Source organism: Archocentrus centrarchus, chromosome 17 (genome assembly GCF_007364275.1).
Source record: "Archocentrus centrarchus isolate MPI-CPG fArcCen1 chromosome 17, fArcCen1, whole genome shotgun sequence".
Taxonomy (NCBI): domain Eukaryota; kingdom Metazoa; phylum Chordata; class Actinopteri; order Cichliformes; family Cichlidae; genus Archocentrus; species Archocentrus centrarchus.
In genome coordinates, this window is record NC_044362.1 from 7,581,118 (window position 1) to 7,594,981 (window position 13,864).

A 13,864-nucleotide genomic window follows, 5' to 3' on the forward strand; every position below is an offset into this window, starting at 1 on the left:
GTGGACATAAAGGGATTGGACACAGTCTGCAACAATACTCAGGTAGGCTGTGATGTTTTAAACATGCACTGGTGGTATTAAGGAGCCCAAAGTGAGCCTGAACCATGCAATCCTGTTTTCATGGTTTTCATTTTTTGACCCTAAGAAAATGAGATTCATCAGATCAGGCAATGTGTTTACAGTCTTATATTTTCCATTGTTGGGGAGTCTATGTGAACTGGAGCCTCAATTTCCTGTTCTTAGCTGACAGGAGCAGCACCCGGTGTGGTCTTCTGCTGCTGTAGCCCGTCTGCTTCAAGGTTGGAGGTGTTGTACATTCAGAGATGGTCTTCTGCGTTACTTCAAGTGGTTATTTGAGCGACCGTTGCTTTCCTATCACCTTGAAGGAGTCTGACCATTTTCCTCTGCCCTCTGTCATTAATAAGGCATTTTGGCCCATTTTGGCCAAGGAAACTACCTCTCACTGGATATTTTCTCATTTTCACAGACAACCCAGGTTCTGTGGGAAAATCCCAGTAGATCAGAATTTTCTAACATACTCGGACCAGCACCACCAACAGCAGCACATTCAAAGTCACTTAAATACAATTAAAACCATTATTCCGCACTCTGATGCTCGGTTTGAATTTCATCGCCTTGAGCATGTCTACATATCTAAATGCCATGTGACTGGCTGATTAGAGCATTTGCATTAATGAGCAGCTGAACAGGTGTACCTAAATCCAGTACACCTGTTCAAGTGTCCAGTGAGGGCACATAGAATATAAAATTATACACTTCAATATGCTACTGACATCTTTATATGACGCAGAAATCAAACTTTGAAGTGGAGAGAGATGAGCACAGTGTGCAGAATGCATAAGCACACATAAAAGTATTCTGTGGGGTTTTCATCTGCTAGTGGTGCAATGTTTTGATTTGCATTACTGTCCTGAACCGCAACTGTGCAGCACATACAAACTGAAAAACTTCCCCGATTTCATGCTGTTCCACAACAGTCGTTGGCAGTTATTGTGTCAAAAAAAAAAAAATATGTAGCAATGCAGAAGCAAAGATGTGAAAAGAAAAGGAATGCTAGCTGATGTAATCAGGGCTGCACAGGAACTTCTCCAGGTCTCAAAATATTGAAAAACTTCAGCTTTGCGAATCTTTTGGCTTTCATTCAGCATGTTTGTTAGGCCTCAAGGATGCAAACGATGTGTTCGTGTGTATATCTGTTTACACAAAAACTCCACAGGTGGTGCATAATTGCAAAAAAAAAAAAACCAAACATATTTGTGGGCCAATTAACTTGTTTTTGTGCAGAAAAATTTAAATATGAGCTAAGACAACAAAATGCTTGTGCATCCAATTTTACATATTTGTTGAAGGATACAAAAATATCCCCAGCCATACACAGCTTGATGCTTACAGTTACACAGAATCAGGGGTACATTAGATCCCTGTCAAATATATATGTGTATAATATTCATGCACTAAAACTCTCTTTATTAAACATGTGTAACTGTACAGGGCAAAGGGACCGGACACAGCAAGTGTTCAGAGGGGAAAAAAAAAAAGCACTGGAAACAAATATACAGTAGCTAAATTTAATTAATTCAATTGAAGCTAATTAAATGAAGCAGCTCTGATTCCTTCAAAAGCTTCTCAGTGGAAATACTAAGTTTACAGGGCAGTGGGGAAGAAGATGGATGCAGAGGATATGGGAAGGAAAACAAGAGAGACGGACAAAAGAAGAGAGGATAACAAAGCAAAACAATGGGGCCACCAGACATGGGAGATGGATGGTAGAAGACAGAGGCAGAGACAGGAAAAGGGAAGGCGAGTTAGAGGGGCCCTGGGTTTGAGAGGAAAGCAAACGAAAGAGAGAGAATAAAAGCCAAAAAGACAAAGATGGGAAGAGAAAGGCAGGAAAAAAATAGTGGGGAAAATGTGGGACTAAGAGCCTTAAAAAAGTAGGAAAAAACCCAGTGTGTCTGCCGAGGGAGGAGCAAACAAACAAGAATTAAGAGAAATGCACAGAGAAGGAAAGATTGAGTGCCTACCACCGCTGTCCCTGACGCTGAAGTTGAGGGCAGCGCTGGACTCTGGAGGGATGCTGAAATACACGGTGCTGTCATTCCCACCCTCATCTCTATCAATCGCCCGCAACACCTGCACCACCTGAAACACAGAGATAGAGAGCAGGGGAGGCTGGGTGAGGGGAGGGTGTGAATGAATGTGTGTGTTTGTGTGTGTAGAGGAAAAAGCACAGAGGTAGAACAGAAAAAGAAGGAGGGGGGGCGCTTATACAGAGAGAGCTTTTAGCTACAAAAAAAACCATTAGCCAACACTGGCAGAAATGAAACAATTAGCATAGCGACATAAGTGAACTGTGTTTGCTACTCACACCAAATAAATAACTGTATGCGTGTGTGTGTGTGTGTGTGTGTGTGAATCTCCTTTTCCTAAATACAGCTCTGTAGCTTTCAGTGTTGTAAAGGCATCTACACAGGTCCGTATTGGCAATCTTAACTAAATTAATCTTAAAGAAATTTCCCACAGACTGAGCTGATGGGTAATTTCTTTTTAATGAAATTCTCTGTTCGTCATTATGCAAGGCGCTCTTTCAGGAATGCTTTCGAGTGCTTAATATGAGACTGAATGCAGGGATGAAGGATGTTGTGTGCTCTTTGAGTTAGTCAGTGTCTCTAGGCCTTGAGAAGATTTGCTAAGAACAGTTGCATTATGTTATCCGATGCTGCGGGTGAATATTCAAACGGGCTTTGCCTAATGGCGTGTCATACAGAGATGTGCATGTACAACACACTGGAAGACATCATAGTCTCTCTTTCATGAACTGTGTGCCGCTCACTCAAATTGCAGTATACGCAAACATGAACATCACACAGGCAAAGACAAATCAACGTCGTTGCCATAGAATCACAGATTTAGTAGTGACACAACAAAGGCACGAGCAGAGCAATGAAAACACCAGCAAAAAAAAAAAAACAACAGATGGGCCAGGACACCAAGTGATAGTGATGGAGCCAGCATGGAAAACAGAATATGGAGGAGAGAAAAGAGAGCAAAGCGGGGTTTCCAAGGGGAGGCTGAAGAGCAAAGGGACGATTTCTATAATTGAGATAGGATCGAGTAAGAAAAACACGATGCAGAGAAACAGACAAGAACACAAATAAAGCAGGAAGGAGGGAGGCAGCCTGAGAGGAGGCTCGAGTTTAATTACAATGCAAATAGCTGCTGCGTTCTGATAACAGGCCATGGAGGATTCACCTGGCTCCATGGTGAATGAGTATGCTCTAGCTGCATGTTGTCGTATCTGAATGGATACAGCTTTGTTCTGCTGCACTTTATATGCTTCTAGCTGAACACTCGCTGACTGTTTGTGCTGTAATTATATGATTGCGCATGAACATTAAATACAACGTTTCCATATGCTGTCTGACATAATAATAATTTATTATGAATATTTGCATATGTTTTGTTTTTGTTTGCTAATTACTGCTAAAGTTGAGGGGTGGGAGGAGTAGTGCATGAGGAAGTTCAGCTCAGTGCTGGCGAAATATGCTCTCATCCGACCACAGGGCTCAGTCGGAGTAGGGTAAAAATAGGACGGCAGCCTCCTCGCAACTGCAGGGGGAAAAAATGGTGGTTGCTCAGTGATTGCAAAGGAATCTTTTGCTGTCTGAGAACAATTGTAAGTAGTTGTGGCGATCAGCTGGTCGCCCAGAGGTTGGTTGTCCTGAGCCTATGGGTGACCACTTTTGATCGCAAGGTGATTGCGTAGATCGCCTCATGGGAGACGATCATGTCTCGTGGTGTGACTCGGACTGACTGCAATCACTCTCAGACAGATTGGCAAAGGGTTTGCAAATAACTCGTCTAATTCATAAACGGACAAACAGACAAACAAAACACAGCGCAAACAATCACAGTCAGTCTGCACCAGCGAGCTTAACTTGACTATGACATGTCTATTTGCAATAGGGGACTCAATTTAACTGGTTATATTCTGTTATATTCCTATAAGGTTACTGAGCGCCTGTGTCATTTTGCATTTAAATCATCATCTCACAGAAATGTTGGTTTACTTGTGGAGGAATTTCTGTCTCACTTCTCTGAGGTTGTGGCTGGACTTTCTGTCTGTCTGTCTTTCAAAGCAACCATTTCAAAGGCAAGAAGATCACAAGGCCGTTGCACACGGTCACAATAATTTTGGCCCTGCCACGGTATCCAACCACTGTTTTCCCTAGTGTGACTGCAGCCCGATTTTTTTACCCGATTCCACGTTTAAGGCATGAAATTTGAGGCGTTGAGTACGCACGTAGCATAACTGCATTGTTAAATATGTAATATAATAATTTTCTTTTTAAGGCGCATCCAGCCACAGCTTCACAGGCTCCAGCATCTGTCAGTAGCAGCAGCTGAACCCAGAGCAGACTGGATGTGAAGCCTTTGCTCATATCTACACAGAAAAAAAAAAGTCAAAATGGGACGTGTGGAATTGTGTCTGTTTTTATCATTTAAGTATAAAATAATGAGGTAAAAATGATTTAATATGCTGAAAATGTTGACTTCTTCCTGTTCATTTAAAATTCACTGAGACTAGTAAGGCTAGCAGGTATACACCCCACAGTCTGGCCTAAGTTAATTCATTTAGAGATAAGACACCAACCAGTGGCCACTGTCTAATACCACAGCCATACAGTGACTGTAACCATGCCAGCAGCCATGTGACTTGTGAAACAAAATCATGTATTCAAACCAAGAACATGAAGGATTTGACTGAAACTTGTGAGGCTATAGTATTAGCTAGTGTGTCTACATGGTGGCGTCTGCAGAACAGCTTCTGTTTTAGTCAGTCCAGCTGTCCACACTGGCTTTTACATTCTGATTGTGTTACACCCCTGCTACTCTATTTGTAAGCTTTTACCCATACAGCTGCAGTGACTGTGTGTTGGGCTCTGACACCTTCAAAAACCACGAATGCCTCACATGTAGACACAAGAACAACACAGCTGCTGCTGTGCAGACATGACTTAAGTTCTTTTCACATCTTCTTGAAAAATTACAGTTTTCAGCACTGCTGGCAGTCCAAGTACCTAAACTGAGAAATGAGTGGTGCCAAAACGTAGTTCCAGGAACAACCTGCACTCATTTCCTTAACACTGGGACTGCCTTGTTTTAATCAAGTGTTTTATTTCTATTAATATTTGCATACATTAGAAGTTTTAAGTCACAGATTTTGAATAGAAATAAAGACCTCAAGTAATTTAAACACATACTGACCTGTCCAATGGAGGATGAGTCACACATGGCTGTGTTGTACTGCCTGTCCAGCTCAGGTGCATTGTCATTCAGATCTAAGGTCTCTATTGCAATCAGAACTCTGGACACCTGACTGGGATTATCTGAAAGAGCCAGAGAGCAGCATATTAGAAAGTAGCCTCCACACACACACACAAACACACACACACACACACACACACACACACACACACACACACACACACACACACACACACACACACACACACACACACACACACACACACACACAGCAGCAGCAGCTGTATGAAGAAAATGATATTAATATAATTTAAAAATGGCAAAAGACACTAGTGTGTACAATACAAATACAGTGGTGCAAGTCTGCACTCCATTAATTCCATGCAGTCATTCTCATAGGCATAATCATGCATTTTAAGACTCTGTCCAAAAACTTCACATTATATCACATTAGTGAGCGTGCAATTGGCTAAATAAACAGCAGTACATTTGGTTTCATTTGGCTTGTTTTACAGCTCACAGGCTCCCAGCTGGAGTATGACTGTTTCTTCCATTTCAGTTAAAATTTTCCTAATCAAACTGTTCCTTTCTTAGCCAGCACATCTCCCAGTATAAAGTGTATGTGTGTTTTTTTTTATCAAGAAAGAGAAAGAAAAAGCCAAAGAGGGGTGCAGGAGGCAGCGGATCTGCATGCAGTTACACAAGAGTGCAGTTTAAATGGATTGGCATAAGGTCCCCTACACCCCATTCACTCGGCTATACGCATACTTGAACATGAAGTTCTCACAAGCCACACTCGAAACATATGAAGTGAGCATTCTGAGCACTCATCATTACATTTCAGGCAGCTATGACACAATCCAGGCTCACCAGCACACATCCTTTATCTAGGCAGGCAACCCTGCAACACATTGGGCCACACTTTCTATAAACTGAGCCACACACACGCATTCATAACATTCCCACACCATGTTTTCAACCCAACAGCAGTAACACTGTGTCATGGATGACAGCAACTGGTTCCCATCGCTGAAAAGCTGAAAATGAGCTCTTGCTGTAATGCCACAGGGTGAGCTGGCCTGCCCGCGGCCATGGCAGGTCTCCTACTGTGCTTTATGTCAACACAGTCTCCAGCAGTCTGTTTATTAGAAAGAGCTCATTATTCAAGACAGGCACTCACTGTGCTGCCGCCACAGTCCTACCAACACATTGCTGCCACAAGGAACCCTGACTAGATTTTAAGCAAAGATTAAGTTTGTCCAGAACAAAACCTGGCAGGAAAACAACTTCCTTTCCTCACAGCACTGCAGAGACTGGATTCTGAATTCTCCAACAGTACTTCCACACAAACCAGTTGGATTATTTTTGAGTGCTTTTATGACTTGTCATCTGCCAGACATTGGTACTGGAGCATATCCAGGATTTAACAGGATGCTGGTGTTAATTTTAATACTTCCATACACCAGACTGAACAAGAAAACAGGTTGTCACTGACTTTCAAAAATACATAAATGCAGAGAGAGAGAGAGAAAAAAGTTGACATTGAGATAAATTTAAATCAGTGACATTAAAAAACACACACAAAAAAATAAGTTTGTATCATAATATAAAAAAATATCCAGTCCTGAATTAATTTGGGTTGTCCAAAAAACAAATCACTGAGCATTTTTTTCACTGATAAAATATGTTTGCACATACATCCATTGAGAGCTGTGACACCATGAGTGCAGTGGGCTGTGTCATCAAAGAGATGTGTGTTCAGAGTGATACATTACTCCATGTTTGAAATAAAGAGCTATGAAGTCAGCCTCTGCTGTCTTGTTGATCTCTATCAAGACTGAGTCTTTGCTCTCAATGGTGATTAACAGATCTAGTTCATTTTGGTTTTTCAACAATCTCCACCTACGTGATCAGGAGTTGAGCAATGAAACTTGGCACACAGGTACAACTTAGGCCCCTAAAGGGTCTTCTCTATATCAGATATTATGTCATCGTCATGCTGCCTAACAGCCACCTGCTGACCAAAGTTACCTTTTTTTTTTTTACATTTATGCACTTATAAAACCTTCTATATCTAGTATATAGAAAATAGTAATTTTTCATTCTAACAAATTGTGATGTCTGCAGTATCAACATTACATTATATGATTTGACACATTAACTTATTAAGTTAAGTTTACTGTGTTTACGGACTGTAGCATGGATATGTACCAGTTACATTAACATGCTACAAAGTTCATTGAATCCCACACTCAAAATTAGCTGACTCGGCATGAAAATCCATCCATCCATCCATCCATCCATCCATCCACTCTCTTCTGCTTATCCATTCTTACATTATTTGCCAGTGCCTTCCTTATGTAGTGACCATTATGGTGATTGATTACCTTTCTTCTGAGCTCACCAATACTAAGGTTAAGGTTAATGTTTGGGTTAATTTAAAACCTCGTAATAATGGAGGTTACAATAAAAGAACTTTAAATCTTCGTAACCCTGGATGCAAACAGCTGCCATAAGCATTAAAATCAGAAAATATCACAGCACTACTTGGTTTGGTGCTTCTACTATACACATTGCTCAGGGTCATACTTTGCAAAGCTGAAAGCTTAGGTACGCATGAAAATAAATTATTTATATTTAAATAAACTGCGAAGCCCATGTCATCCATTAACTATTCTGGCTGAAGGGCATTTTAAGAACAGGTGATATGGTGTTATTTGCTATTTTTCTTATTGTCAAGAAATGTAATGAAAAAACAACATATACCTTAAAGCTGTCTTAAAACAAGAAACAAAAAGAACAAATGAGCCACATCTTTGGACTGAGTCACATTTTCCTTCATGACAATGGACACATTCACATGCACACAGTGATGCCATAAATATTCATTAGAGCCCAACATGTGTGTAGTAATACAATAGCGTCCCCAGCTAATGCATTCCTATTTACTCCTGTTTCAGTAATAAAATATTTATAAATTCCCCTAATGGATTGTTGGTTTTGGTCTTTTTGTATGTGATTTGTGATTTGGTAACATGCTGTCAGTTTAGAGAAGATACCTAACAGCTCTAACTATCTGTGTCAATGCTAGGACAGTGTGGCCCTTGTACCCTTTCACACCTTGACACGTGTGGAGCCACACGGGCAGCTACTGAAGGTCTCTTAATTAAATGGTACAGACAAAATACACCAGCCATTGCCCTTTTTTTTTTTTTTTTTGGACAGAAACAGGAATTTCCATTCAGCATCTGCAGTGATTTGCCCGAGTTGGACTTTTAGAACTGTCTTAATTATTTGTGCCACAGGTTGAAAAAATTACTGGAAACATTCCTCTGAGATTCTGGCTCATGTGGACGTTACAGCATCAAGCAGTTGCAGATTTATTGGCTGCAAATCCATGATGCAAATTTCCCACCACATCCCACAATTGCTCTACTGGATTGAGATCTGGTGACTGCGGAGGCCATGTGAGAACAGTGAGCTCATCGTCATATTCAAGAAACCAATTTGAGATGATTCGAGCTTTGCGACACGGTGCATCATTCTGCTGGAAGCAGCCTTCAGAACATAATAACAATACAGTACAATACAGTAGTGACAATTCTTAGGTAGGCTGTTACTGAGGGCCCCAAAATGCCAAGAAAACATCCCCCACACCATTACACCACCAGCAGCCTGAACTGTTGATAAATGTCAGGATGGATCTGTGCTTTCATGTTGTTTACACCAAATTCTGACCCTACCATCCTAATGTTGCATCCATCGAGACCCATCAGACCAAGAAATGTTTTTCCAATTTTCTATTGCCCAATTTTGATGAGCCAATGTGAATTATAGCCTCGGTTTCCTGTTCTTTGCAGGAGTGGCGCCTGGTGAGATCTTCTGCTGCTGAAGCTCATCCGCTTCAAGGTTTGACCTATTGTGCGTTCAGAGATGCTGTTCTGCATACTTTGGTTGTAGAGAGTGGTTACAACCAAAGTCTGCCATGCTCCTCTGACCTCTGGCATCAATAAGGCATTTTCTCCCAGAGAACTGCTGCTCACTGGATATTTTCTCTTTTTCTGGTCAGGGGTGGCTGTAGCTCAGTAGGTAGAGCAGGTCACCTACTGATCGGAAGGTCAGCGGTTCGAATCCTGGCTACTCCGGGCTACATGCCAATGTATCCTTGGGCAAGATACTTAACCCCAAGTTGCTCTCCGACCGTTCTGTCGGAGTATGAATGCGTGTGAATGTTAGGTAATTAAAAAAGCACTTAGCTTCGTAAAAATGGAAGTGCTCGTATGAATGGGAGTGCATGGGTGAATGCAAACAGGTTGTATAAGCGCTTTGAGTGCTCATACTGAGTAGAAAAGCGCTATATAAGAACTAGTCCATTTACCATTTACTCTGTAAACACAACAGAAGGCTGTGCAGGAAAATCGCAGCTTCTGAAATACTCAGTCCAGCCCGTCTGGCACCAACAACCACGTTCAAAGTCACTTAAATCACCTCACCAATCTGATGCTCACAGCAGTTTGAACTTCTGCCTCCATGTATGACTGCACTGAATTCCTGCCATATGATTGGCTGATTAGATAGTGCTGTCGAACAGGTTGAACTGGTGTTCCTAATGAAGTGGCCAGTGAGTGTATCCTACTACCACATGAATGTATTAAGATCATATCTGATTTCATTTTCATTCAGTTCTTTACAACATTTCAGAAAGACTCCCAGCTGCCTCGTGTTTCCTGTTTGCAGCAACAGTAGAAATAATGAAACGCTTTGCAAAAAATGTCATATAAAAATATGCACTAAATTGCTGCTCATTTTATTTATTGTGGACAGAGTTCTAAAATAATCACACAAAACACATATCTTTAAGTGTTTTTTCCTCCATACCGAACACAAAACAGGTGCTGCACATTTATATCCGACAACAGTTTAAAGCTAATTGGTCTGGAACATCAGCTATTGTGGCCAACCCTCCATGTGAACACGCAAAGTGAGTTCCAGTGCGTAGACAGAGGATGTAGAGGATGCAGAGCTGGAATTGGACCTACCGCTCTAAAGGGATGCATATTAAAATAATTATTTATTAATCCCTAAATTCATTATTAATTAAATTAGACAAATGACAGCAGGCTGAACTTCCTCACCTTAATCACGACTGAAAGCTTCACAGCAGCTACTAATGGGACCTTTTGACGTTCTTGCCTTCTGCATTTTGGTCCATTTTTCTTATCTCATGAGTGAATTATAACCTGCGAATTGTCTTGGTGGTTGTTGAAATCCTACACACTTGGAAACTGAAAGATGTTTACCACGTTCCCCTGCGCTTTCATGTTCTGCCTGTAAATCAGCACTTGGGTTCGATTTGTTGCTTTAATTCAGTGTTTCCAGTTGAATCCTTATGAGAACAGACCTATTGCGGCATCAGATAACTCACACAGTACGGATCAATTGATTCTCAGACACGCTGTAACAAACTGTTCATGGCGCCAAACAGCATTCCCCTCATGGCCTGATGACTTGAGAGCTAAGCCGCTTAGTAAAGTGCATCATACACTGGATACTGTGCTTTTCAGATACCATTAAGTGCACAGTTTATAGTCCCTTAAACCTCTTACTCATCAGTGGTGCAGGTGTCAGAGGTGGGGAAATGTTGGCTTCGTTGTCAAGTGTTAGCACTAATAAAAAAAAAATAATCCAATGTACGAGCTCTAATGATGTCTCCGCATTAAGTGCTGTAAAAAGAGGGACCTCTGACCTCTCTGGGTGGCGATGACTGTAATGTTGTGCCAGTGCTCACGCTCCCGGTCCAGTTCCATCGCTGTGGTGATGAGGCCGGTGTCTGGTGTGATACGAAACAGAGCCTCGGGGTCTGACTGAGGATCAATGGAGAACCTGAAGAAGAGAAAGTTGGGTGAGAGGATATAGATGAGTGAAATGAGGAGAGGGCAGAGAGAAGCACTGAAAGAATGAGTGAAGGGAAGACGCAAGCAGAGAAGGCAGTGGGGTGCGGAGTGAAAGAAGCAGACGGGGCAAGTGTGCGAGGGAGCGATAAGGAAGTCGGCATTCAAATGGCCAAAGAATTAATATAGTGAGATTATCGCAGCTGATAGGAGTTCTTTTGAAGTGCCACCGATTATCTAAATATCTCTATGAATATACCAGCTATCATTCCTCCCCACATACTCGCTTTTAGCACTTTTGCTTTTAATTGGGACACGGTTTTCTGCGGTTTTTACAGACAAATCACTTGCTTCCCTTTTCATACTATTGGAGACAAAACCCACAGCAAATACGAGTGAAGCACTGGAAGCTGCGAGCGTCTGTGGTTTCTGTCTGGCTCATGGGAACAGTGTGTGGGCATTTGGTTGGCTTATATTTATTTGGTTAGCTCTTATTGTTGTGTCTTGTTTCTTTTAGCTGAAGAGCCCGGTTTGAATTTTATTTCAAAAGACTGCCTATGCCTTCAAAAAAACCCCACAAATGATATCCTCTGAAACAGTAAAACAAACGAAAATCTATAACTCCCAGCACTATTAAATGCTTGATTTGTCTTTTAGCAGTAAAACTCCTATAAAGCAGGTTTGTTATGAGTTCATCAACAGTAAATACTGACAGGAACATTTTGAGAATGGGCTCATTTGCTTTCTTCCTGGGTGGCAGACTGATGCCAATGTCATGTCTGCACGCCAAATATTAAGTTAAAGCTCCAATCTTAGCATGAAAACTGGACAGAGCTAAACTCTTCTTTTTGTGATGATGCAGAGGCTTTGTGCTGTACCTGATATTATTGGTCAGACCGGTATCAGGGTCTACGGCGCTGACTCGGCCCACGGTGCAGGCTGGCGGGCAGTTCTCTGAAACATCCATGTGGTATCTGGTCCGGGAGAACCTCGGTGGCTCGTCGGCATCCAGGACTGCCACTCGGATTGAAGCCCTGTCCTTAAAGGGGCCTCGACGTAGGAAGCGGGGGTCCACTATGGGGTTAAGGACCTCAACAGAGAAGGAATAGGAGCTCCGACTCTCATAGTCTACTGCCTGCAGAGGAGAAGAAAGTAAGCATTACAGTAGTGTAAAAAGTAAAAAGAAAGTTTTTTTTTTTTTTTACAGTATAATCATCTAAGGTTTGAGCATTTACATATTTTGAAATGAGTAACTGAGACATTTTTTAAAAGCAAGAAATTATGCAAATGTCACTGTTATAAACATCAGATCCAAAAGGCTTTTTTGGCACTTTCATTTGGTCTATTTCTCACACTAAATTTTCCACAAATGACTGCTAAATTACATATCTAAAGCTGAGAGATGGAAAATAATGAATTCTTCCAACAGATAACAGCTCGCACAGGCTAGAGAACGGTCACATCCTAAAGCATCTAAGAATAATTTAGAGTGAATAATATTCTGGTTACCTTACATGTTGTGACGTTTGGATTTTTTGAAGTGATACTTTGAAGGATGTTGTGGGTGGATGCTTAGATGGTAGGCTTTGTGTGAAGTTGGAAAAGACATTCATGAGGCGCTGATGTTACAGCATTGCCAATGAGATGCTCAAAAAAAGTTGAAAGGCTCCTTCAGAGCTCCAACACCAAGGTAACTACTTGTTTGGATGTTGGTTTGACATTTCTGGAGTTGATGTTTGGATAATCTCGACATGCTAAGAATGGAGGATGTATAGCTGTTTACCGCAAGGAAGTTGAAAACTGCATTTGTGAGAGTTGTTCTTTATGAATAGTGTTAAATACTTTTACCCTCCTTTAAGGAACAAAAGGTACTACCACCAAACTGAAGCACTTTCGGTTAAATGCGGTAATTTTGCTTTTGTGAGAATCATGGGAACGTAGATGAAAGCTTGAATCATTAGTTTCAGAAGGTGCAGCACTTTTTTTTTGAGTGTAGCTATAAAATGTTGGCTATTACATTTGCAACAAAACAGTGTGATGGCAACAAAACTGTTATGCAATAAATCATAAATTCTCTACAGCATAATGCCTTTATCACAGTGAAAAAAAAAAAAAAGAATTACAGTTGACACACTGCAAAAATCTGCTTCATGCATACAAATCTAATTACCAATACTTCACTGTATTTTAATAGATGCATTTGTACTTGCAGGCTTGTGCTACACTGTGTGGTACTGCAGTGTTAGGAAAAACAGTGGGAAGTGTGTTGGTGGGTACCTGGCAGGTAGTATATTGTGCTATAATGCTGCAAGCATGTTGGTAGGTATGGTTTCAGACCTTATGAAATGTGGGAGTGAAACTTGTTTTTGAGACTATATGTACATTATGAAGATGGAGTGCAAATCTTTTGGGCTGTATAGCTGTGATTTTGATGGATAATTTCTACAAAGAATATATTTTCCTGATAACAAAAAAAACCCCCCTCCCACATTTTTTCATAAAAATGCCTCCATTGTTTTGAACACCATCTCTTTATCACCATAGCGACTCTACTATCACCATGGAGACTCATACCTGACTCTGTGGAGCATTAAAAATTCCTTTGTATCCTTGCATCTACACAGGTGCAAGAGATTTCATTTGGGATAGGGGCTCAGGCCCCAGTGATTGTTTGTTACAGACAA

At 41.2% G+C, this 13,864-nt stretch overlaps 1 protein-coding gene across 1 annotated transcript in view; it reads right to left on the reverse strand.

Moving 5' to 3' along the window:
- Positions 1–13,864, reverse strand: part of cdh24b (cadherin 24, type 2b) — a 149,351-nt gene that overhangs the window by 8,813 nt on the left and 126,674 nt on the right. The window contains exons 7-10 of the mRNA XM_030751439.1: positions 12,059–12,315; positions 11,036–11,172; positions 5,290–5,411; positions 2,046–2,163 (exon numbers count right to left, since the gene is read on the reverse strand). Of these exons, the coding sequence (XP_030607299.1) occupies positions 2,046–2,163; positions 5,290–5,411; positions 11,036–11,172; positions 12,059–12,315 (634 nt within the window). The remainder of the gene's footprint in view (positions 1–2,045; positions 2,164–5,289; positions 5,412–11,035; positions 11,173–12,058; positions 12,316–13,864) is intronic.